Source organism: Daphnia magna, linkage group LG3 (assembly GCF_020631705.1).
Source record: "Daphnia magna isolate NIES linkage group LG3, ASM2063170v1.1, whole genome shotgun sequence".
NCBI lineage: Eukaryota > Metazoa > Arthropoda > Branchiopoda > Diplostraca > Daphniidae > Daphnia > Daphnia magna.
Window position 1 is genome coordinate 8,730,647 of NC_059184.1, and position 26,819 is coordinate 8,757,465.

Consider the following 26,819-nt stretch of genomic DNA (forward strand, 5'->3'; position numbering starts at 1 on the left):
GAGTGGAAATTCACAATTATTACAGTAATTTTAATGAAATTATATCGTTGCTTAATTAAGTAATATTCTAATAAATGAAAACAAAATTATAAAGTTAAAAGGCATTGTATTACGGAAAGGAAACAGAAAGAAAAATAAACAATAAACATAAATAATAACAAACACAAAACAAAAAAATAACGGCTCGGGGGTTTTGTGTTTTTGCCTGACAGGGTTCAGGTCCCTGAACGAGATGGAGTTGCAACTGAATGCGTAAGGCAAGTTGCGCTAGTATGGCGAATTGAGCTGCCTATCTCTTGCTGCAAATTGAGGCCAGGGACCTGAACCCTAACAGGAGTTGTCGTCATGTTTTGCCTGACAGCGTACAGGCCCCTGATGGCCCTGAACGAGATGGAGTTGATAAACCCATGCAAAATCTGCTCCATTCGACCTAAACGTTGCCATTTACGGAATATCATTTTTTGGTCCATATGCGCCCTCTCGAGTACGCCTACCAGAGTCATAGAACCCTGGTTCGTTCACGACAGGGTGGGAATCGTCTGTCTTTCTGTCTTTGTGCTAAATTTCGGAAATAGCAGTCAGAGCCTCCAGCGGGTGTGTGATAAGTGCACCAATCAGGAAATACGTTTGAAAACTTCAACAGCCAATCACAACAGTGATAAAGGAAACGAACAGAGCAGACGATACCATAAAAATTGAAGCTCGAATAGAAACACTGAAATGGCCGTTGAATAATTCAGTTTCTCTCGATAGATGACTCTGATTTTAGTTTCCACCACTGTGCCCCGCCCCAAAAACGTCGAAATTTCAGACATTCAGACCAACGAAACGCGGTATAGGGATTCCTCTCAGCCTGGACCAACCAGGGTTCTATGACTCTGCGCCTACCATCTATTCTATACCTTGCCATGGCTATGGCGGTGTATTCGGTATCTGTTAGAACAACCAACAATTTAACATTTGGAATTTCGATATGACTTCTGCAATTCACTTTGAAATAGTAGTGAAGTGAAACAGCGTTCGGGGTGCATCATAATTTTTTCTGGTACAGCTTGAAGCTTCTTGTTAGTTAAGCTTTGCTTGAAAGCTTTTTCAGGCCATGTCAATTGGTCAATTGTGTGACTAATGTAGATTTTACTCATAATTCCTACCTGAGACATTGTACTGCATTGTCCAAATATCTTAAGTGAGAATTTAGTTTTTATTTTTTACCAGCCAGATATTTTTTTAATTTACTATTGGTTTTTGTTTGTTTTTGTAGAAAAATGGGGCCTTCTAATGCTGTACCTGGGTTTGATGTTGTAGCCCAAATGAATACGTTTACTTCATTTGTTTCAATGCTCTCTGATCCTGGAGCAAAAGACGAAAACAAGTTGAAAGCAGCCCAAGAGCTGAGTGAAAATTTAGAAATTATTGTCAGTTCTCCACAGTATCCAGCTTTCTTGGATCATGCAATGAAAAATTTTCTCAAGATTCTGCAAGACAGTGAGCCACTATTCATTGCAGAATACAATATCCAGCAAGTGCGTAAATTGATTCTAGAAATGTTTCATCGTCTCCCAACAAATGAGCACTTAAGGCCATATGTGAAGCAATCACTTAACTTGATGTTCAGGTTACTTGAGAGAGAGAATGAAGATAATGTGCTTATATGTCTTCGAATTATAATTGAACTTCACAAGCAATACCGTCCACAGTATAGTGTGGAAATCCAAACTTTTCTTCAATTTGTCAAAGGCATCTACCATGATCTACCCAATCATTTAAACAAGATATTTGAACCAAGATCGCCTATCAAAGTTAAGGACTTAAGTGAATTAAACATTGAAGAAGTTCTGGCTGAAACATTTACAGCTACAGTTGTACTCACAGAGACGAGGACACCTGATGGAAACAACATATCATATAACTTGATACCAAAAGGAGTGTTATCGTTAAAAGTGTTGCAAGAATTGCCGATAATAGTTGTCCTGATGTATCAGCTTTACAAGCATAATGTCCATCAGGATGTAGCAGAGTTCATACCTCTAATCATGACAACAATAACTCTACAGCCATCAACTCAGCACAAGACGAATCCTGGATTCAACAAAGAGATTTTCGTAGACTTCATTGGAGCACAAATCAAAACCCTGTCTTTCCTGGCATACATCATTCGGATATATCAAGAAGCTGTTGCCCAACAAGCTGCTCTAATGGTTAAGGGAATCTTAGGGCTTTTAAGTCTGTGCCCTATGGAAGTGGCCCATTTACGAAAAGAGTTACTCATAGCATCAAGGCACATACTGGCTACCGACCTACGCCTCCATTTTATTCCATTTATGGAACGTTTGTTTGACGAAAATTTACTATTTGGTAAAGGCTGGACAACCAATGAATCTTTACGACCATTAGCCTACAGCACTTTAGCCGACCTAGTTCATCATGTTCGTCAACATCTTCCAATGCTGGATCTTGCTCGAGCTGTTCATTTGTTCTCAAAAAATGTTCATGATGAATCGCTTCCAACAAGTATCCAGACAATGTCATGCAAATTATTGTTGAATTTGGTTGAGTGCATACGTCAACGTTCCGATGTTGAAAACGGACCTGGCAGGGAGTTGCTAATAGAAATGCTTGAAGTTTTTGTTTTAAAATTCAAAAGCATTGTGAAACTGCAATTACCTACGTTAATGGGGACGAAAAATAAACAAGATTCCAATGGACCGATCACCACTCCCAGCAGCGAGCCTTCGTCTCCTTCTTTAAGCTGGTCACAGAACGGATCCCATCCACAATCGTCGTCTTCACCGTCAGCTGGGAATGAAATAAAATCAGAAGATACACGGTCATCGCTAATCCTCTTAGATGAAAAAGAGAAAGTGATGAAATTTACAGTTCGAACGGCGGGTCCTGCGTTCAGTATCACTGAATGTCGGAGCTTGGTCAAGACTCTGGTTTGTGGCGTCAAAACTATCACATGGGGATGTGCTGCCTGCAAGACTCCTCTTGAAAGTAAAACTACTGCAGCATCTACAGGGAAGAATTTGCAACCTAAGGAAACTGTGATATTCATCCGTTTAGTGCAGTGGGCCATGAAGGCACTTGATGTTTACGCGTTGAACATTCCTAGTGCGGTCGTGGCGGAAACAACGGGTAGCCTTAATAGCACGTTGACTGGCTTTCCCGCCGCCGGAGTAACTGCCAATCGGCAAACTGTGCCTGCGCAAACTATTCGTTCTAAGGAAGAGAAAGAAGTGTTGGAACATTTTGCTGGTGTGTTTGCCATGATGAATCCCCAGACCTTCAAGGAAGTCTTTGCAACAACTATTGAATACGTAGTGGAGCGCATTTATCGTAATAGCGCTTTGCAAGTAGTGGCAAATTCTTTTCTAGCGAACCCCTCAACCTCGGCAGTTTTTGCTACCATTCTCGTCGAATATCTACTGAACCATATGGAAGAAATGGGATTAAATGTGGAACGCTCAAATCTTTATTTGAAGTTGTTTAAACTGGTTTTTGGTAGTGTTTCCCTTTTTGCTGCAGAAAATGAACAAATGCTAAAGCCTCATCTGCCTCATATTGTCAACAAATCCATGGAGCTAGCATTAAGCGCGAAGGAACCCTACAATTACTTCCTCCTATTGCGGGCGCTTTTCCGGTCCATCGGAGGAGGTAGTCATGATCTTCTATATCAAGAATTTTTGCCGTTGCTTCCGAATCTTCTTCAAAGTCTTAACAGTCTTCAAAGCGGACTTCACAAACAGCATATGAAGGATCTTTTCGTGGAACTATGCCTAACTGTTCCCGTACGGTTATCCTCGTTACTTCCGTACCTGCCGATGCTTATGGTAACAACACTTTGCAATGCATACGTTTCGGCTGATCTTTAAAATAATTTCTCGTTGTTTCGTTTTTGTGTGTTTTTTTTTGTTTTTTTGTTTTTTTTCCCTCTTCTCTCCCTCTCTTAGGACCCCCTAGTATCGTCCCTGAATGGATCACAGACGTTAGTAAGCCAAGGTTTGCGGACTTTAGAGCTTTGCGTCGATAATCTACAACCAGACTTTCTTTACGAGCATATACAACCCGTAAGAGCTGAGCTGATGCAGGCACTATGGCGTACTTTGAGAAATCCAAACGACCAAATCGCCCACGTCGCCTTCAGAGTCCTTGGTAAATTTGGAGGTGGCAACCGCAAAATGATGGTTGAACCACAGCGATTGGATTATTGGGACAAAGATTCTGGCCCATGCGTCGTTATTCACTTTCAAGAATTGAAACAGCCCGTTTCGTTGCCCGTCGAAAAGATCATGGAAACTGCTTTTTCTGCTTTGAAATCAAGTAGTACGGAACCTTTTTATCGGACGCAGTGTTGGGAAGTCGTTCGCTGCTTCCTGTTATCCTCTCTTCATCTGGACGACGATCGTCTTGTAATGCAGCGCTTGTTGTCTCATCATTCGTTCTTAGAGGGAGATGTCCATCCTGTACAAAGTCCATCGTTCCAGTGCAGTGACAAGCAAGCAAGACATGTTCATCAAACGGCAGTCACTGCAATGTTCGTCGCCGCTGCTATAAAGGAATTGCGACAAGCCGTTCTGCCCACCATGGTATCGTTAGTCCGACACTACACTCTAGTTGCCGTCGTCCAGCAGGCCGGGCCTTTTCCAATGCTTGTACCAGGTCGCTCTGCGCAGCGTATTCTGGGGATGGATCCACTTGTCCTAGTCGATGCCCTGGCCACAATAATGGGCCACGAAGAGAAAGAGCTCTGCAAACCAGGACATTTGGCGCTGGTGTTGATGCTCGACACGGCGTCCATCGTTCTTGGCTCTAAAGAGAGAGCTTGCAAACTTCCCCTCATGGAATACCTGGCTGAACGGATGTGTAGCCTTTGCTACGATCGAGCTTGGTACGCTAAATTGGGGGGCTGCATTGCTATCAAGTTCCTGTTTGAACGAATGGCATTCAAGTGGGTTCTCGATCACCAATATGTGTTCCTAAAGGCTCTTCTATTTGTTATGATGGATCTCACTGGCGAAGTATCAAGTGGAGCCATCGACATGGCTAAAGCCAATTTGGAAAAAATGCTTCTCTTGTGTGCTACTCCGCTGCCTGAACTTTTGCCTTCTCCTGAGATAGTATCGGCGCAAAAGAAAAGTTTGCATGACGTGACTCACGAACTCGTACGACAGGTCACCAGTCCAAACTCGACGGTACGTGAACAGGCCATGCACCTGTTACAGGTATTGGCGCGCATCACGAATCAAACGCCAACAGCCATCATGGAACCACACAAAGAAGTTTTGGCCGACATGATTCCTCCAAAAAAGCATTTGTTGAGGCACCAGCCAGTCAACGCTCAAATCGGCCTAATGGACGGCAATACCTTTTGTACTACCTTGAAGCCGCGACTCTTCACGATTGATCTCAACGTGGTTGAGCACAAGGTCTTTTTTCACGAGTTGCTTTCACTGTGCGAGGTGGACGACACAGTTCTTTTGAAACTACCCTGCTACAAGTCCGTCAGCAATCTGACACCACTGAGGAAGTCTGCTTTGCAAGCCCTGGCCGCTTGTCACTACATAACACAGTGCCGCGACAAGATTCTAAACGTGATCTTCAAAGCTTTGAGTTGCAACAACGCTGAGCTGCAAGAAACAGCGTTCTCCTGTATGAAAAAGATACTGGTTGGCACTCAAATCGAAATGGAAACGGTGCACGCAGCCGTTCGTCCGTTACTACTCCTGCTGGGTGACTATCGCAGCTTGTCTACCAACGTCATACTGCGCCTGTCGCACACGACGCAACTTTTCCCCCACGTCTTCAATGAGAAGCTTTGTGAGCAACTTCTTCAACATTTGCGCAAGTGGCTGGAAGTAGTCATCGTGGCGTTCAAGACTGGAGGGAATCGTCCCGTTGCAACCCATTCTAGTCACGGTCCTTTCAGCAGCAGCACCAGCAGCAGCAGTCTTTGTAGCAATGAAGTTAAGGTGGCCATCGGCATCATCGGCCTGTTCCATCAGATACCAGCTGCTTCGGCCAGATTCCTCGAAATACTCTGCAAACTCGTACTGCAAACAGAGCGCGCTTTAGGATTAGAGCCAGGCAGTCCATTCCGCGAGCCGTTAATAAAATTTCTTTTGCGATACCCGACAGAGACGATCGACCTTCTTTTACGAGACGACATAATTGCCGATGCCGATTGGAATCGCTTTTTGGAGCACTTTGTGCGTCACAGCGATGGCAAACCTTTTCGTGACGCCATCAAGGGCAACACAACTCGATTGATAAATTTCGTGCTTGGCGGAATCTCTTCGGAGTCTGCCACCGCCAAGCCTCATGCGCTGCAAGTGACTGTTCGAATCTTGCGCATCATCATTTGCAAAGATGACCAGTGGATATCGGAACAACCGGAATTGATCAACGTTTTGACGAAAGCCTGGTGCTCGGGTCGCTATGACGAGAAGAAAACCAGCGATCTCTCAATTGCTGAGCGAAAAGAGCAGCGCCAACTGGCCAAAATTCTGTTGCACTACTTTCAACAGCACCCCGAAGAAGTTGAATTGCTGTTTCATTTGATGCGCGCGTTGTGCGATCGCACCATTCCCGACTTTTATTTCTTGAAAGAATTTTTAGAGAAAACTGTCGGCCAGTCGTATGGCGCCGACTGGAAGCGAGCATCATTCTTCAAATTTGTGGAGCTTTTCCGAAATCCCAATCTCGGCCAGGAACTGAAAGCCAAAATCCTGCAGCACATCATCATTCCCGGATTCTCTGTCAGTTTCGAAAGAGGAGAAGGTGAATTGCTTATAGGGACACCGCCAACTCCCGATCAAGACAATAATGAGAGCGTGGTCAGCGTTTTCATCAACAAAGTGATTGATCCGGATAATCCTTTTGGAACTTCGGATGCCGTTCGGATATTACTACTTCAGTTGAGCTGCCTGTTGGTCGAGCAAGCTTCGCAACACATTCACGATGCGGCCAACAAACGCCAAGGAAACAAACTGCGCCGCTTGATGACTTTTGCGTGGCCCTGCCTTTTGAGCAAGAATTGCGTCGATCCAACCACCCGTTACCATGGCCATCTTCTGCTCAGCCATATTATAGCCAAGTTCGCCATACACAAACGGATTGTGTTGCAGGTTTTCCACAGTTTGCTGAAGGCCCACGCCGTTGAGGCGCGCAGCGTCGTCCGACAGGCGCTCGAAATCCTGACACCAGCCATGCCTCTCCGTATGGAAGATGGCAACACGATGCTTACCCATTGGACGAAAAAAATCATTGTTGAAGAAGGTCACACCATCGCTCAGCTGGTGCACATCCTGCAATTACTGGTGCGCCACTACAAAGTCTATTATCCGGTTCGACATCACCTGGTGCAGTACATGATAACTTCGATTCAGCGTCTTGGATTTACTCCCACCGCCACGCTGGAGCACAAGAAATTAGCTGTCGAATTGGCTGAAGTTGTTCTCAAGTGGGAACTGCAGCGCATGAAGGATGAAGCCGATTCGGGAGGTGAATCTTGCGATGAGACCTTGCCATCAGGCTCGCAAAAAAGAGCAGGCAACGACGGACAACCAGAGCTAAAGAAGCCGAGACTTGCATCATCATCTTCCTCCGGCAAAACGCTAGAAGTCAGTAAACCCATTGAGAAAACTCATTGCGACGCTATTGCAAACTTTTTGCTAAGGCTAGCCTGTCAGGTAATCTCCCTTCATTTTTGTTTTTTTTTGTTTTTTCTCTATATTCCATAAATATTTGGTATTGGAGAAGAAAATAAATAAATAAATAAATACATGATGATAATATAAATAGGTGAACGATGCCACTTCCACCGCCAACAGCTCGGGAGAGCAGTTATCTAAACGGTGTGTAGCCCTTCTGAAGATGGCTTTGAAACCTGACGTTTGGCCCAATTGTGAGCTGAAACTGGCTTGGTTCGATCGCCTGTTCCAGACGGCGGATAATACCCCCGCGGCTGCAACCGCGTCGGCCGCGACAGTCTCTGCGCCAAATTTTACCAACATTTGCACAGCTCTCGATTTACTCACTTTTCTGCTGAGTATATTACGCAAAGAACAAATTCTAGCCGGATTTAAACCGCTTCAACGTGGCCTTTCTTCACTCATGAACTGCGTGAACCCTAAGGTAATTCCAATTGTAATCGTTGTGATTGGGCACTCGACGCAGCTTGTCATCCGTGCGTTTCGTTTCGTTTCGTTCTTTTCATTCAGGTTGTACGATGTCTTCACGGGCTGCTTTCTCGTCTGATGTCCGTGTTCCCTACCGAGCCAACCAACTCCAACGTGGCGTCGAAGCACGAAGAACTAGAAGGCTTGTACGCTGCCGTTACGAAAGCCATTTACGAAGGTCTAGGTGCCTATGAGAGAAACACGACCGCTCCGTCCACGTCTTTGCTTGGAACCTTGATGCTACTGAAAGCTGCCTGTACCAACAATCCGTGCTACATCGATCGGCTCATAACATCTTTCATGCGAGCGCTGCAAAGAATGGCGCGTGAACATTCAGCGCCTGCAACTGGCGATCGCCAGACGACTGCGGCCAGCACTACGACTGAGAGTGGCTTCAGCTCGTGCGAATTACTCATCCTCAGCCTCGATTTGGTAAAGAATCGTGTGGGAGTCATGGGTGTTGAGATGAGGAAAGCTTTCATCGGCTCTATTCTCGTCGGCCTCCTAGAAAAGAGCAATGAGCCTAAAGTTGTGCGCTCCATTGTGCGCATGCTGGACGAGTGGATGAAAACCAAAACACCGATCGCCATCAACCAAGGGCCGAGTTTGCGTGAAAAATCAATTCTCCTCGTCAAGATGATGCAGTGTTTGGAAAAACGTTTCCCTGACGACGTGGAATTGAACATTGCTTTTCTGGAACTCATCAATTTCGTGTACTGTGAGGAATCCCTGAAAGGTTCGGAACTGGTTTCCAAGTTGGAACCTGCCTTCCTCGCTGGCCTCCGCTGTCCTCAGCCGTCAACCAGAGCAAAGTTTTTCCACGTTCTGGATACCAGCATGAGGCGGCGTCTGCATGACAGGCTGTTATACATAGTTTGCTCCCAAAATTGGGAAGCCATTTCAGCTCATTATTGGATAAAGCAATGTCTGGAGCTGATTTTGGTCACGTCTGTTTCCGGTGCTCCCATCCATACGGCTCCTGCTTCGGCATTGCTCCCTGGCGTTACATCTGTCATCGCTACGGCGGATGCTAGTGAAAGAGAAAACTTCAGCGTCGCCGGAAACATTAAAGAGGAGCCCGAGGAATTGCTTGACGTTTTCGCTCATGTTAAGGAAGATGATATTGACATGGATTTAAGCAACGCTCCCAATGATCCGCTCACGCCGTCTGGCGTGAACAAGACTGGCCTAGCCACACTGGTCAACCGTCAAGTCAAATTTCTGGAAAGCGGCCGGGAAATAACGTCGGCACAATTTCTGGAAGCGGTCGCACAACTGGCCCATATGGATACATCTCTAGCTGAAGTCCTTTGGTTGGATCTGTTCCCACGTATCTGGAAGGTGCTCGGTGAACGGCAACAGCAAGCGCTTTCCGTTGAACTAGTTCCGTTTTTGTGCAGTGGCGCGCATGTCGTTCAAAGAGATTGCCAACCAAGTGCCATCAACACTTTCGCTGAAGCCTTATCGTTATGTGTGCCGCCGATTCGCATTAAGCCCTGCCTGTTGAAGTACCTGGGAAAATCGCATAATCTGTGGCATCGAACGACTCTGATGTTGGAACAATTAGCATTTGACAGCGGCAACTCCACCGCGCACACCAAGGTCAGTACAAATATTTGCGCGAAGAAAGAAGAACGACACAATTTCATTTTTATTCGCGTCAAGGTGAAACAAAAAGAAGCTGGCAACGATTTCGATTTGGACCCCGGAGCCGTTTCGCATCACGAAACCTTAGACGCCCTCTCCGAGATGTACAGGTATCTTTTTTGAAGCACGTTTTGTCAATGCGTCGATTGCATGTCTTGTCGTTGTTTTCAGCACACTTAAAGAAGAAGACTTGTGGAGTGGATTGTGGCAACGTCGTGCTCACTTGCCCGAAACCATCATCGCTGTTGCTTATGAACAACAAGGGTTCTTTGAGCAAGCTCAAGGAACTTACGAGCTTGCCATGACCAAAGTGCGACAAGAATTCGCTAACACACCAGCTCCAATTTCTCTTCAGAGCGAATATAGGTGTGTGACTAACGTATTTACCGTTACTTTATCGGATTCGGATGTTGATTGAAAGAAATTCTTCACACTTGCAACAGATTACTCGAAGACCATTGGATGCGTTGCGGCAAAGAGTTAAATCAGTGGGAACTGCTCCAAGAGTTTGGTTGCTCTCCCGAATGTTTGAATTATCAGCTGGTTTTAGAAAGTGCCTGGCGCACACCGAACTGGGTTGTCGTTCGAGATGCGTTAACTCAATTGGAACAAGCGTGTCCAAAGGAATATGCTTGGAAGGTTGGCACTAAATGCAATCAGCTACATAGCAATATACGACTTAAAATTTTACTGCTTAATTCGGTCGCTAGGTGAATTTGTACCGTGGATTTTTGGCCATGTGTCATCCTGAGGAACAACATACCAACATGGTTGAACGCTACGTAGAACTAGCCAGCAGTCTGTGCATTCGCGAGTGGCGACGTCTACCAGCCATTGTGTCTCATGTTCACTTGACGACTCTTCAAGCTGCTCAGCAGGTAGTCGAACTTCAGGAAGCTGCACAGATTCATCAAGGGCTACTTCAGTCTCGACCTGGAACGCTGCATGACGTGAAGGCCATCGTCAAAACATGGAGGAACAGATTGCCAGTCATCGCAGATGATCTGAGTCATTGGAGCGACGTCTTTACATGGAGGCAGCACCACTACCAGTTTATCGTGTCACACTATGACCAACAAAGTGATCAGCAGGCCAGTGCTCAATCGATGCTCGGAGTTCACGCTTCCGCCCAGGCCATCATCCATTTCGGCAAGGTGGCCCGAAAGCACAATTTAACGGGCGTATGTCTTGATTCTTTAGCAAGAATCTACAGCATCCCTAGTGTTCCCATTGTCGATTGCTTTCAAAAAATCAGACAGCAAGTGAAATGCTACCTTCAGGTGAGTCTTACAAGTGCTATGTTGTGACACTAAGCTCTTGTAATTCTTTGGTGGGTCATTTTGTCTTAATGCAGGCTGCCAACGTGTTGGGAAAAAATGAATTGCAAGAAGGATTGGAAGTAATAGAGTCGACCAATTTGAAGTACTTTGCCAAGGAAATGACGGCGGAGCTTTACGCTCTGAAAGGAATGCTGCTTGCTCAAATCGGCAGGCCGGATGATGCGAATAAAGCGTTTTCTGCTGCCGTGCAAATGCACGACACATTGGTGAAAGCCTGGGCTTTGTGGGGTGACCATTTGGAACAAGTATTCACTAAAGATTCACGCAATATCGGCATTGGAATATCGGCCATCACATGCTTCCTACATGCATGTCGTCATCAAAATGAATCAAAATCGAGGAAATATCTGGCTAAAGTGTTGTGGCTGCTTACCTACGACGACGACAAGCTGTCATTAGCTGAAGCCTTGGACAAGTATTGCGTCGGTGTTCCACCAGTTCAGTGGTTACCGTGGATCCCGCAACTACTAGTTTGCCTTGTGCGCGACGAAGGAAAGTTAGTCCTTAACTTATTGAGCCAAGTTGGACGAATGTTCCCTCAGGCAGTGTACTTCCCCATCCGCACATTGTACCTGACGCTGAAAATCGAACAGAGAGAACGTTACAAGTCCGCTGAATTAGCAGCCACCCAGGCCACGGCTGACAGTGGTTCCACTGTTGGCAACGGGACACCCCAGGCTAGTACACCAGTTGCTGCTGGGGCAGAAGCAGCTGGGCCCATCAAAGCCACTGAGCCAATGTGGCGTTGTTCGCGGATTATGCACATGCAGAGGGACTTGCATCCTACTGTTCTGTCGTCTCTCGAAGGCATCGTCGATCAAATGGTTTGGTTTAGGGAAAATTGGTACGCACATTTATACTTCCTCTTTTATTTTTTCTATTGCTATAGTCCATCAACGTTTCTACCGTAGGTATGAAGAAGTATTGCGGCAGTTGCGACAAGGTCTCGCCAAATGTTATGCCATTGCTTTTGAAAATCGAGGATCCGTTGCCGAAGCCACCATCACTCCGCACACGCTGAGTTTCGTCAAAAAGCTGGTAGCGACGTTCGGCATAGGCATCGAAAACATTGCCAATTCAGCCAGCGGCTCGTTCAGCAGCGCCGCGTCGGAGAGTTTAGCTCGGCGAGCTCAAGCCACGGCACAGGATCCTGTTTTTCAACGGATGAAGACGCAATTCTCTACCGATTTTGATTTCACGTTGCCGGGTGCCATGAAACTCCACAATCTTATTCACAAATTGAAAAAGTGGATAAAAATTTTGGAAGCCAAAACGAAACTGTTGCCAAGGTATGTGTATTTGTTCGCTTTGAGGTGCGCACGTGTTGTCGGCTTTGTAACGTGAAAACAATGTTTCTTCGTTATTAGGTCATTCCTTATTGAGGAAAAGTGCCGATTTCTCAGCAATTTCAACCTACAGACGGCAGAAGTCGAACTACCTGGAGAATTCCTGCTGCCCAAGGTAAGGGCTTGTCCATCCATTTGAGACGCGTTGTAATGATGCGCACTTGTGTATGATGTAAAAACCCACTCAGTAGAACTGCTTCCATCTTTGGTCGAGCTATTCAATGACACTTGCTGATAAGATCTGAAAACACCTAATGCGTGATTTGTTTGAATGAAATGCCTGGCATCTGGCCGTGTATCAATTCCTATTTCAAGTCTGTATTTTGCTTTTGCTAGCATACTCATTACTACGTGCGAATAGCCCGTTTCTTGCCACGCGTGGAAATCGTTCAGAAGCACAACACGGCAGCCCGACGTCTTTACATTCGAGGACACAACGGCAAAATCTACCCGTACTTGGTTGTAAACGATGCAGGTCTTGGCGACGCCCGGAGAGAAGAACGAGTCCTACAGTTGCTTAGAATGTTGAACAACTACTTGAATAAGCATAAAGAGACGTCCAAGAGATTCTTAAACTTCACTGTTCCGCGCGTTGTGGCTGTATCACCGCAGATGAGACTAGTAGAAGACAACCCATCCAGCGCCACGTTGCTGGACATCTACAGATTGCGCTGCGTGAAGCGAAACATTGAGCACGACATGCCTATCGCCAAATACTACGAAAGACTAGCCACTATTCAAGCCAGAGGCTGTCAGGTAACCAGTGTCTATTGATTCGTATTTTCTCTCTTGAGTTTAGATTGTTACCTGGGTTTTTGGTTCGATTCACCATTCAGGCTAGTCACCAGGTGTTGCGTGATATCCACAAAGATGTACAGCAAATTATGGTACCGCGAACTTTGTTGCGTGAATGGGCCAACGTCACATTCCCGACAGCCACGTTTTACTGGACCTTCCGCAAAATGCTGACATTGCAAATGGCGCTGGTCAATCTGGCCGAATACGTGCTGCACCTTACACGTCTCAATGCCGATATGCTCTACATCCATCAAGATTCGGGTCTTCTTAGTGTCTCCTACTTTAAGTTTGACGTTGAAGACTCAAACGGGGAATTAGATGCCAATAGACCGGTGCCTTTTCGTCTCACGCCGAACCTGGCCGATTTTCTAACGATGATTGGAGTGGCCGGTCCTCTTACCGCCAGTATGATTGCTGCGGCTCGTTGTTTGGTTCAGCCGAGTGTCAAGGTTTCTGCCATATTGAAAGCTATTCTGCGTGACGAGATGATCGCCTGGCATAAGAAGAAAACGGCTGACGAAAAGGAAAAGGAAGGCGGAGGAAGCGTCCAAGTGGAAGGAGATATTTTAATTGGTTTGGTCAATAAAGCTGTCACTGCGATAATCAACAGGCTGCAAAGTTTGTCCACTTTCGATGGAAATGAGTCTAAAGTCAGCACTTTGGTCGCCGCAGCCAACAGTAACGACAATTTGTGCCGAATGGATCCAGCTTGGCATCCCTGGCTGTAACTTAACCGTTTCCCCTTGTCCTTCGTGTCTGAAATCAAATGTAAAACTTCATGTAACCAAGTATACTGACTCGCTTCATCAATACACGTGTCAATTATTTTAGCTGGCGGTGTATTTGCACCTAAATTACTTGAGTTGCCAATTCATTACCAAATTCAGTGAAATTCGCTTTGCACCCATCCCATGCTAGACTAACACTTCGATATTGCTTAGATTTTTTAAATGTTTAACGGTAGGTGAGAAAAGCTCAGTTTTTGATGGTTGTATAATAACAATAATTTTTTTTTTTTTTACTTGAAAAAATGTTTAGTCACACAAAATATAATATGCGGCTTCACAAGGAAATAGGTTACAACAGGTGGAATGATACATGGTCATCTTGTAATACTTTAGGGGGTATTCCAGACGCAGACTCGGTGATAACAAAATTCTGTCAATTGTTATGCTACGAATGTGAAGTCAGAACAAAATGTGGCACAGTAGAAATAACAAGACATAGCAAAAACAACACAATAAAACCTTGACTTAGCGAGTTTTGGTCCTCTCTTTAAAAAAAAATTATATATATTTCTGCGGGATGTTGAAAAGAATTCAGTCACAAAACTATGCGCACGAAACTGCCCTCTAGGGTCTCTGTGTTACAGAGTGGCATAACAGCTGCCTCGTGAGATGCACCACGATCGAGGGCTACAGAATGACACACTAAGCTTTCAAAAACTTACTTTCGAGATCATGGTTGATTTGAGATTTTTCACAAGATTAATTAACATTTACCCACATCCCATGGATTTAAATATACAAATTGTCATTTCAGAAGGAGCATTCTTTGTTATAACAGGTCGATTACGAATGAGTGGCATATCCAAATTTCCTTTGGGCAATTGATGTTTTGTTTTGTTAGGTTTTTTTTTTTTTTTCTTGTACTATAGTATAGAAAAGTAATAGATATCTGCTTTGTTTAATCAAATATGTAAAGCCCATTTGAACGAATTCCAAAATCTATAGAACTAGGGTCGTTGATTTGATTCCAAACCATGGCCAGCAAATAGGCAAGCTTGGATAGCAGGTCGCCTTTCTTCAGCCGATGTCTCGTGTGACTGGACTTGGTGTAACCTGGGAAAACAATTGGAATCAATTGGTGCAAATTCATGAAATGTAATGCAAAGAGTAAAACAAAATTGTTTAAAATACCTTTGCATATGCGTCAACGGTAAACTGTTGAACGGTGAACACTGCGCTGTAGTACGAAGTTGAACGGCACCATTGCTCGTAATAGGTAGTGAGGTAAATGTAGTCATTTTCGGCTTGACATAACCGTACGGATTACACAAGTCCCTATTTGGTGTGACCAAACGAGAACCATGACCTTGAATCGGTAGGATGTTTTGGCGTTTTGAGCTGCAACTGAATCCAGAATCAACTCCACTACTATCGCTGCTACTACTCATCTCGTGCAAGTCGACTGGTTCCGTTTCTTCGGGTAACGTGACCAGAGGTAGATCACGTAGCGTTGCGTAGTCTCCGTCTTCTTCCGTGCTCGGAATGCGCATAAACGGTTTTCGTACAGGACGAGCCAAACTTGGAGACATCACTGCGTTGGCGTTTGACGGGACAAGCATGGAGTAATCCGAAGACGGACGATTCACGGCGCAAGATGGCAGCTCGGACGAGGTGTTTACGGCCACTTCACTTCGCCGAGGGCTATGGATCTTATGGCTACTACCATCGGTGATACTGGCACAACTGCCGCCACTTACAGGTTCCGGTAAAGTGGGCGTTGTAGGAGAATCGATTTCCGAAGAAGGCGAAGCATTGCAGCCAGAGCGAAGCCAGTAAACTTGGTTACGGTTGTCGCTCATTTTCTGTTGATTATCCAGAGGCGGAGCGACTAGCTGTTGGATTTTCCGCTGAGTATCAGGATCCAAAATTCCGTAGGCTTTGCCACCGGATAATATCAGAGTTGGCGCTTGCGATGGAGCGCCATGAAGAAGAGCTTCTGATTCCTACGCAGGGGGGGAAGAAAATGTTACAACGTTTGGTTAGTTTTGTGCATGGAACTACTTTTTGGCCAAACAGATTGAACACTACGTTACCTCGCTAGTTTTCTTACAGTTGGGTTTGAACTCAATTTCAGCCGCCAATGCCAAAGACGACGGTGAATTGAGCAGCGTGCGACCTACTGATATTTTCAGTCGAAAATCCCAATTGGATTTGACAGTCAAAAGCAGCCAGAGAGCCACCCACAAAAAAGCATGCACGATGGAGGCAGTCACTATGTGAAACGAGAAAATATTAGACAAATGTTTTCTACATTTTTAAATACGCTGAAATCTTTTTTTGTTTTTTTTTTTGTTTGTTTTTTTTTTGTTTTTACCGGCCACTAGCAGGACAGGTTGAGGATTCAACTTATACAGCTTGCTAAAGTCATGCAGAAGAGGGGCCGCACTTGCTGCAACAGCCAACAGAGTAGCTAGCGCCGCCAACTATATAGTTAGGCCGGAAAAAGAAATAAATGAAACCTTGAAGAAGAATGCTTGGCGTAATGTGACGCGATGAAACTCACGTGAGGATAGAAACTCCACAAATAGGAGCGGGCAGAGGGTAGCTCACGTATGTACTTTTTCCTACTTTTCGTCAGGAAGAGCGCTAGTTTGTTGAGGGCATACATGTTGAGAGGCGAGCAGCCGAGAACTAGGGTGCAGGACAATAGCATGAGCAACATGACAGTGATGGGTGGATCGAGAAGTAAATAGTCAGACATCGAGCCACCGGCAGCGGAGATGGCTGCAGGTACCCCCGTCAATGCAACCCTACATGACACACAATGAAACAGTCGTTAGCTGGCTGAGTGGCGTTTCAAGAAACGTCTAAATCACCTACTTGTATAGAACCGAAGCTCCACAAAATGCAAGAATAGCGTGAATGCCGTTTGCAATGAGCTGAAGAGAGACGAGGAAAGCGAGGCATTTATTTGCTCCCCAGAAGACGTCGCTGCAGCGAACGGCAAACGCCAACAAAGCAAACACGTAGCTGAAGAATTCGGGGCTGGGAAAAGGAGTCTGTTCAACGAGACGATTTGAAGAGATAAAAGATCCCTTTTCCGGCCATAGTGAATTGCCCAAAAATGCCAAGTCCAAATCGCTACTCCAAATCTGATCTATTTGAGCGACACACAAAAATCGTTAGCGTATTCTTTCACTATAGACTTAGAAAAAAAACAAAACAAAAAAACTTGTACCACGATTGATCAACTGATCTTTAATCATCCGAGCTTCCAGAACCACTTTAGCAACCAGGCTGCACAGCGCAGCAACGGCATGCAATGACGGCCCGACAGGCGGGCAATGCCTCCATGCGGCTCCGCAAGCAGAACCGGTCCTCACGAGCGGGTCACGAGCCCTTGAACGTGGGATATCAAGATCCATTTCCAAATCGATTTGTCTTCCTAGGCGATACCCGTCATTGGCCAGGTTTCCTGTTGTGCATTAAATACTTTGTTTATAACCAATTCGCATGCATCGTATTTTATTTTTACTCAAATTCTATTTGGATTAATTCAAGTAAAAATAATTGTTTAAAAATACACCCACAAACTGTGTATGCCTAATTACCTAGTTTGAAGATGGAAGCAAATGCTAAAAATGGTAGCAGTAGCAGGGCTGTCGCCTGGCACATAAAAGAGGATCAGAATAATACAATTAGTGAACCACGTTGCAGTGGAAATTTAAAAGTGAATGATTTACCTGAAGTGAGATGTAGAGGTTCGTTTCCCAGGTGCTTATTGCGGTGCTAAATTTGGAATCCATGTATTCGATGAATAATTTTGAGCCCTGAAGTACTATGTAAGCCTATTCGTGTATTTCAGTTGAATAAATAGAGAAAGTAAAAACAAATTAGAGGTCTGGTGACACTGGTGCTGAATTGCACCACCATTAAGAATCATGTACATACGTGAAATGTTGTGATAGCGATGCCGTACCATACGGACGGCAGACTGTTGAACGAAAGGCGGCAGCATCGTTTGCTCGAACGTGTGGAAAGTGGAAAGGGTCGCGTCTCGGACTGAGTGCCAGTCATTTTTCGGCTAGAAAAATAAAGCAAATGCTTTACTATTGTTTCCTTGATTTCGTAAGCAACATTTGGTCGTTTTCTTGTTTTTTTTTGTTTTTTTTTAAATTGGGAATTCGCTATTCCAGCATTAGGCCAATTTCCGTTTTTAAATGTCTTGTGTCCACATTTGTGCATAGCTTTCGTTGATAAAGTTTTGAACATCAAATTCATCAATAGTTTCTTATGCCAGTGTAAAGTAGACTAAATTTGCATGCCGGATATGTCGGCTGGCCTTCAAGCTCTTTATTGAAAAGCTGAGAACGAGTAAGTAAAAATTTTAAATAACAAAAAAAAAAAAATATGTATATATACAGTGTTATATTGTAGTTGCTGAAAGGACTACATTGAAAGGATCATTATGAACTGTACGGCCACGGCGCAAGAAAACATTAAATTAATTTTCCGTCACTAAAGTTATTCCAGTAATCGTATACCATTTTTGAGTTTCTGTTCCACAACAACTTATAAGTTTTTTTCTTTTCTTTTCTTTTTTTTTTTTTTTTTTTTTTTTTTTGTATTATTATTTTTTTTATTTTTAAATATTATTGTTTGCTTAATGTTAATAGCTGGATGCCCAATTTATGCATACTATAGAACTGAACGAAGAAGGTGATGCGGTATCACTTGGGAAGTAAAATGTACCTATCCTAAACGGTAATGAAGAAAAAAAACTAGCAATTCTGTGCTGAGCATTTTGCATGCAAAAAATGTCCCAAGGAAACGGAGCAACAATGAATCATTTCCCCATTGCTTTCCTGATCCATGCCTTGAAGTACTCCACCACGAGTTATACTACAGTACATCCCCACGTCCCCACCCCAGTCTATTCAAGCCCCCCCACTTTTACCGATCGTTACCGTACCCTGTCTGAAATGACTCTAACCCTCCCCCTCCCCATCCACGTTCTGTGCTCCTTCCTTGGCGTCGTTCGCAAGTAGCAAAGTCTCGCAGCATCAGCGATGACTCATCTCTACTTCTCCAAGCTCATCGGTTCTCTCCTAGCTCATGAGACACTACTATGTGTCACTTTATACGATTCGTTGACATCAAATCGAAATTGAATTAAATCTACGATTGTTGGTGAGACTTCTTTTGAACGGTGGAATCGAAGAAAAAAGAAATGCACGCCATGGATTTTTCCAAAACCGAATATTTTGCAGTGGGGAATAGTAGTCTGAGCAAAAGATATGAAACCCAACGAAACGTCGCTTAAATTTAAATCTTGAATTAAATCTTTACGTCTAGACGAATAAGGAATGATTAGACGACAAGGAACACCATAAAGCACGCGACTATCAGTTAATTCTTACCTTTTGGTGAGCGTGCTGTTGCAGCTAGTAGCAAAATGCAAAGACACTTGTTGGGTTAATTCACGAATATATCGGCTGATTGCTGAGAAAATAGCACAGAATTCACTGTGAAAAAGTAAACGTCGAATTCAGATGTCGGTGATCTCTGACGTGACGCATCCAAAGTGGGTTAGGGTGCACACGAAACTCTGCGTCTGACACCAGTGACGTCCCAGAGAAGACTGAATTTCGTCTCTGACGACGGGGTGAATGGGCACTCGTTGTCGGCTCGCACAACACAGACACAGAGCCAGCGTTACAAGCGGCAATACCAAAAACGAGATGAGAGCACCGAGGGCGAGCGAGTGTGCGTTCTCGGCCTACGGAGAGGGGTTGTGGGAGAGGGGAGGAACGAACAAACGAAAGGAGGGGTGGAAAAATATCGAGTTATCGACAAACACCATTGCCATTATTCGTTGCGGGTCCCTGCATGGTCGACACACGGCGCACGGCAAGAAAGGGACTGGGCGAGTGGGGGATGGAGAGGGGGGTGGCGGGTGGCGGATGGGGGAGACTAGATGAACAGCTATTACTGTGCAGGCATCAGAAGTGCATCCGCTACATATTTCAACGTTTAGATATCCTTTTACCATACGATTGGTCTCGCTCTCTTCGCCATTCAGCCCTTTAAGATTGAAACATTTTTATCTTTTCGCCTGCACTTTAAATATAGTAAAAGTTTACGAAGGAAAGGAATGGCTCCCAGTTGGGCTTGTTGCCCATCTCCGCCCATCTCTACATCGTTCAAGCACAAAACGTGAAAGACATGAATATCCAACAAACTGTATTTGAACTCACTTCGCGGCGAAAAGGGTTGATAGGTTAGCGAGTCGGACACCATTACAAATTTATTGGTTGGGCTATTTACTGGATTATGTTATTGGAGAATGATTATGCATGCCATTCAGAAAGCAACCCGTGTTGGTCGTGAAGCCGACTAGAGTAGAAGTAGGCCTGTACTTACTTGAAAAGAAATTAGACTACAGAGTTCAGCTGTTCGTGGCAAAAATGAGATACTAAAGTTCATTTATGCGATGGCAATAAAGTGATTCGCTTGGGATCAAGGATAATAAAGATGAATGCGAAAATGCGCTCCTGTTGTTTTGTAATAGTCATAAGAAGTTTGGCGATCAAGTTCATTCAAGCGTGCCGCAATTCTCGTCTGTTCAGGCTGTCTCATCATGCGGTAATACACCTGATTCACGCACAGCAGTCTAGAAGTATACGAAACACGAACGTTCTTTGCCACTGTTTTCGAAAAAGAAATTTTTCTATAAGACTATTGCCAACATTTAAACAATAATTTGGTCAAACATGTTGCCGATATATTATGTTTTCTAATGGCTATGTTCTTTTAAGTAAGGATAACATTGCAAGCAAATGTATATGTTATCTTTTGTGTGGCGTCCTTTAGTCGTGCTTCTCGTCCTTATAATGCGTGTTAGTGGACCGCTTTGGAGCACAGCGTACCGTTGGTGCCACATGGCAAAATCAATTAATCAATATAGCGTTTCCCAATGAAAGGTTAATGATAATGCCTGATACATCAGGCGACCGATACACCTGTAGGCTGTATATTGTATTAATATACTGAGTGTGAGTAGCCCACTGAGTTAACACGAGAACGACAACAACGTACGGAACAATAAACATACAAGAAAATGAGCAGCAAGCGTATAGGGGAATCGGTGAACCTCAGCTGCCTCGAATATGTGAATAATAGCTTTGCTGGCCATCTGCTCCTATCCAAGCCGGTCCCTGCTCACAAGTCGCCTTGCGAGTGGTTCTGGCTTCAGGCCCAAACAAAAGAGGGACAACAGAAACCTGTAAACGGTGAGACGTGTTCTATACCTGGACACCGGGGAAGAAAGGCACATGCCCACCATCTGGACTTTTCAGAGTCACGTGACTGGGGCTTCTTTGTAGTCACAAGAAGTGAAACTGGGGTTAATTTTGTTTTTCGATGAAATAAAATTGATGCTCAGGCTCTTAGAAAATACCCAAACGCGGACGAATCTTTTCGCGTCTCAGTTTTCTTTCTATAGGATGATGGCCATCGTTTCAGCCGAAGTCTTGCAGAATCCATTTTAATTATTTATTTTGTTTAGAGTTTTCGTTCATCGATATATGATGTGCACTAAAGCTTGTTTTGAACAATTAGATGATACAGTCATGGTGCTTGCTGTAGAGCTAACACAGCTACAAGGGTTCCTGTACAAATAGGACTGATGTGATGAGTTAGATGTCTCGCATTTAGCACAAAATGACGATGAATTTTCTCTATAATTAAGGGAAAAATGAAACTTTATCCAAAATAAGTAAAATATATACCCGTATGACGAATCATTCTGATCAGGAAGCGAATGTTTTTATTCCTCCCCAAAACAAAAAACAAAACAAAAATTGTTGCTTTCTTTATTTCAGGTAGCTTCAAACCCGCAGCATTCAAACTTCAACCGTTGATGCCGCACATTGTTTGCTATAGATGTGTTTTCAACAACTTTCTTTATTTCGTGAATAAGTGTACACGTTTATATCAAGTAACGTGTCAGCCTAAACGGTCTTAGGACAGCTGAATAACCAGCTAATTATAGGAAGCTTCTAGCTATACTGTAAGTTTTTTTGTTCCTTTAGAAGTAATCAAATATATAATACACCCAACACGAATCGAAACTTGCTACCGTACATTTTTCGTGTAGTAATAGTAGTAGTATATATCATCAATTTATCACTAATAATAAAATGTAAACATCTAATAATATTGTAACATACAGTATAATAACTTATAATAACATAAAATTTATTGATATATTGATTTTTTTTTTTGGGGATTTGATTCTAGGTTGTTGTGAGCATATTCAGATACCGGATGTAGACAGGGTAGGACCCAAACAGACTTAACATTATACCTAGACTAATATTAAAGCAAGAAACTTGTTTGGGGTGCGTTTTTCTTTTTATATATATAAATATACTGTATATCTTTCTTTTTATCCTTCTTTGGGTTATGTACTAGGCGTGCATTATCGCCAGCCACCTGCATCCCTTTTCTTTTCTTTTCTTTTCTTTTTTTTTTTTTTCTTCTTTGCTTTGCTTTTTAAAAATTCCTTTCCCTCGGCACATGTTTCAGTTCCAGCTTTCAGGCGAGGGTCAATCCTCGACCCTTTTCTGTGCCCTTCCAGCAAGATAAGTGGTAGGAAGTCTCGGGGAGCTAGCACCTGGCGTCTTCTGACCAATCACACCAAGCGATAGATATTTTTCTTTCAGCTGCAGCACAGCTGACATGCCACCAAATAATCGGAAATGGCGCTACTAACAATCGAAATCCACAAATGATTTTTCTCGAGATTTCTCTCGTGGCAATGAAAAATTCACTAATTAATGTGGTTACAGAACAAAATAGCAGGCTAAACGCGAACAGGTTTGTCATTATTTTGCATTTGTATATTGATGGCAAAATTCTACTTCCAAAGAATTTTACAGCCATACCATTCCCCCATGGCATGACAGCCGTACATTACCTATCACTTCAATTATTCAAAATTATTCAAATTTAAGTTACCAGGATATGCGGGATGAAAGTCAAGGTTATCACGGAAAACGTTAATTTGTTTTGATAAATGGCCAGATAATAGGAAGACCAGATTTATGGAACTAAGATCAAGAATGTTCTCCATGACCGTCCATGGCGAACGATAGTGACCCTGATTCCAACTGCCATCACCTACATTGAAAGATATGTTGTCTTTCATTTTCGAAAATCTTGTTACAAATGTTTATTGGTGCCATGCTATCGCATACTAAGTACTGAGTAGCCTAACCAATACTAGCTTCAGACAATTTGGAAAGCGAGTGCCAAACACACATCTTTGGTGGATACCGTTTGTACACTGCTTATTTTTGCACTACCAATATAAAACTGCATAAAAGAATTCATTGAGTTACTGCACTATAGTTATGTGCCCCCTTCCTGTTATTTTTTTTTTTTAGCTATTAGGCTGATGTATGGTACAGTACCAGACAAAGTATGGTAAAAGAATGGAAAATATACCCCGACGAAAGGGGGATGACGAATCAAGAAAAATCACCCTATGTAGTAAAAACTACATAGTTTTGGCAAAAAAACAAAACACGATTTTTCAGTCAGAAAATCGCAAAGGAAACATCCGAGATGAAGAGAATCCGCCATGATTCTAGAATATCGTGTATATTGCCATAGAGCTTTATACCACCCGTCTACGACTGTATAGCAACACAGTCTTCGTCGATGCATCGAAACATATCCGTTGCACTATCGGTCAAAAAAGCATAACCCGAGTAGTAAAAAACGGATCCTCATCAAGGGCTATTCATCACAGTTAAATTTGGGGTTAAATTTAGGAATTTTGGAACGTATCGTTTTCCTGATAATAAGTATTTCAAGTTCGCGACCCAATGGGAGGGTAGCCCAAAGAAAAAGTAAAACATTTGGGCTCTTCGTTTAGGCATTATTTTTAGTGTTTCACTGTTCTAAAGCATTCGCAGTAGCATCGGGAATGTCTTGAAGTAATTTTTAACTGTTAATACAATTACTCTTCAACTTAAATTCCAGGATTTTCGACAACGGAAGGTAATTTCACGACAGCTGATAAACGCTGAATTACCAATCGAAACACACATTGCTTAGTAAAAGAATGACGCAAAAAAAAACTACTATTTAAGAAATAGAAAAGGCCTTATATTACGTAGATCAAAATTTAAAACGAGCAATAAACAATTATTGAATATGTAATGACGACAACGCATAGGTTCACTTTATGCTTTAGCATAGTTAAAAGCTAGAAATTTGGCACGTAGCTACCAGCGTAGCTACTAGCACACCAGAATTTACAACATACCGTATTCTACTGGCACGACGGCTGTAACCCGGTTGTACTCAAACTATCCGTTTTTGACCGATGCGGACCGCGTTGATTCAACCAATTGATTCAAAAGTCATACTCGTACACCCAGCCAAGAATCAGTTTTGACCTTAAGCCAAATTGACAGCAGTTTCTCGCTTGCTAGACAGGTTTAGAACACAAAGTTTAGATTTTAGCCAAATCGGCGGATATGAAGCCTTAATCGAGAATTTTAGGCAAATTGAAATTGTATCACGTACACTTCCCTCAGGAGTTGGCTAACATGTACTATTCCAAGAACCAACCAAAAAAACAGAAAAAGTCTGTAGTACTCCAAAGCACTGCAGAGTATAAAAGTATCGCAAATTGTGAAATTGATACACGGCTGTAAGCCGCTCTGTTTTGTGGAAAGGTTAAAAGCAACAACAACAACAACAACAACAACAACAACAAAAACAACAACAACAACAACAAAAAACAAAAAATAAAAAAAGCAAAAAACAAAAGAAAAAAAACGAAAACAAAAAAAACCAAACAAAAAAAAAACAGAAACAAAACAAAAAAAAAAAGGAAACGCGGCGCCCCAGCCGTCATAGACAGCCACTACGTGTTAATCGGAAAGCAATTGAAAGCAGCAAACTAATTTGCTTACTTACTACTGGCATCAAAAGATGTTATTTACTACACAACGTACGTTCTTTTATGAAGCTGAACTAAGCATTTTGATCGATCATTTTAACACTTTTCTCTAAGAGTAATGGGATTACGGTGACCTGGAAAACTTACAGCATCAACTACGCGTACACGAAAGTTACACAATGCGAAGTGGGAGATGCAACTTACGCACATAGGATGAATAATTTTCCATTGTGTATGACAATGAGTGAAGTTTATATTTTTAAGCAGATAATGAAAAAATACACAGAAAAGGATATTGGCTTTTGGTACTTTAAATATATTAGTAATGCGTGTACACCAACATGCAAGGCTCAAGCAGCATTGCACAGCTGATCTGCCAAATCTTTCACTTCCCATTCCCACAAAATTTGAAGGTTCATGCTGTTATCCAACTTGGTCATTTTTATGGCTTGTATGAGTGGTGTTTGGCTTGAGGACACAACTGTGCCAATTACTGAACAATACACTCCTAATATAAAGAAATCTTGTTTAGAATTTGTCACAACTTTACAAAACCTAAATATATATATACCTTGCTGTATCCAATTTGTAACAGAAAAAGAAATCAAGGAAATTTTTACGATTCCTCCTGAGACATCTTTCAGAATAACATGTGACTCGTTGATTACATGAAGAATATTTCCTTGAAGCCAAACAGTGTGCACACAATAATTGATTTCTTTTCCTGTAATGCAACTTTTTAGGGGTACAACCCATTGCTCATATTGGTTTTCTCCACGAGAAAAATCCGTTGACTTTGAATTTCGGCAATCTTTCAGTTGACGACAAAATAATTTAATTGCAGGTACACTAAAGAAATCTGAGACACTGTCAAGCTGCATTTAAAAATTGATCACAGTATACAGCACAGACCATGACAGCACTCAGACACAACACAGATCCAACACACACCACCAAGGCCTATTTAATGGTTAAGGCCTGTAAACTTGAATACCTCCGTTGGCGGTGATGCGTTACCTAGCGACAACCAATCAGGGGGAAAAATGTGGGTGCGCTATCTGGCGCTTGTTACTGCTACTGCATCGAAAACCTAAATAGAATGTCGATTTCGGATGGCTGCACTCGGTGCAGTAGCCAGTGCACACTGGCTCGGAGCGAGAAGAGTCATGTGACGTCATGCACTCCACCGGGTTGTCAGAAAATGGAGGTTACACTCGAACACTTTTTTCACTTTTTACGCCGGCTGGAGGAAGTAGAAGACGAAAGAAAAAAAGGCTCCTATCACTAAACTACACACTCTCTAAATTTGTCTGCTAAAAATTGCACTGCACCGCTTGCAGCCTTGCACTGACTAAAAAGGTCGGGCAAGAAAGTGCAGTTTTCGAGTGACCTCGGACGGTTCTGGAGTGCCACTGGAACGTACAAAATCGATGCACCGAAAAAGTGGATTGCACTAAGATTACCACTCGAACAACTTTTTCTCGTGGCAATTGCACCAGTGCAGAAAAGTGCAGCCATCCGAAATCGACAGAAGCATAGATAAAGAAGACTGGTTTCTCATGTGCTATCCTTTTAGCCCTATCCCTACTGACGCCGAGCTCTCGTATCGATTGTAGTGCCTCTAGCGGATAAACTGCTGTACTGCACCGTGGCTACGAAGGGTGTTGCAGACGAAGATTGTTTTCTCTTTTACTTTTGTTGACGTTTTAAAGTCATCGCTATTGTTTGCCACAAGGCTAATAAATTTCTTAAAAAGTCTTTGGATTGGTGAACTTTTGTTACTACTCCTCTCTCTTTTGTAAGTT

At 43.2% G+C, this 26,819-nt stretch overlaps 2 protein-coding genes across 4 annotated transcripts; one reads left to right on the forward strand and one right to left on the reverse strand.

Moving 5' to 3' along the window:
• Positions 1 to 706: 706 nt before the first annotated feature.
• On the forward strand, positions 707 to 14,138 carry LOC116933644 (transformation/transcription domain-associated protein). Of its 3 annotated transcripts, XM_032941378.2 has the most exons (14): positions 708 to 1,045; positions 1,262 to 3,830; positions 3,951 to 7,688; positions 7,801 to 8,133; positions 8,220 to 9,779; positions 9,843 to 9,934; positions 9,996 to 10,190; positions 10,268 to 10,463; positions 10,535 to 11,104; positions 11,179 to 12,008; positions 12,076 to 12,453; positions 12,532 to 12,625; positions 12,847 to 13,266; positions 13,347 to 14,138. In XM_032941378.2, exons 2-14 carry the CDS (start codon positions 1,266 to 1,268, stop codon positions 14,034 to 14,036), a joined length of 11,661 nt encoding a protein of 3,886 aa, XP_032797269.2. In that variant the 5' UTR covers positions 708 to 1,045; positions 1,262 to 1,265; the 3' UTR covers positions 14,037 to 14,138. The 3 variants fall into 3 exon arrangements, with proteins under 3 accessions (XP_032797268.2, XP_032797269.2, XP_032797267.2); XM_032941377.2 differs by having other exon boundaries at positions 707 to 1,186; positions 8,220 to 9,934; XM_032941376.2 differs by having other exon boundaries at positions 8,220 to 9,934.
• A 145-nt stretch (positions 14,139 to 14,283) lies between these two features.
• LOC116933646 lies at positions 14,284 to 19,814 on the reverse strand. The gene is made up of 11 exons (XM_032941379.2): positions 19,457 to 19,814; positions 17,988 to 18,120; positions 17,780 to 17,884; positions 17,648 to 17,702; positions 17,275 to 17,511; positions 16,917 to 17,193; positions 16,600 to 16,846; positions 16,411 to 16,519; positions 16,130 to 16,308; positions 15,228 to 16,039; positions 14,284 to 15,149 (listed from the first exon to the last, which is right to left on the reverse strand). The coding sequence occupies exons 2-11, from the start codon at positions 18,111 to 18,113 to the stop codon at positions 15,044 to 15,046; spliced, it is 2,253 nt and encodes a 750-aa protein (XP_032797270.2). The 5' UTR covers positions 18,114 to 18,120; positions 19,457 to 19,814; the 3' UTR covers positions 14,284 to 15,043.
• Between the last annotated feature and the right edge of the window lie 7,005 nt (positions 19,815 to 26,819).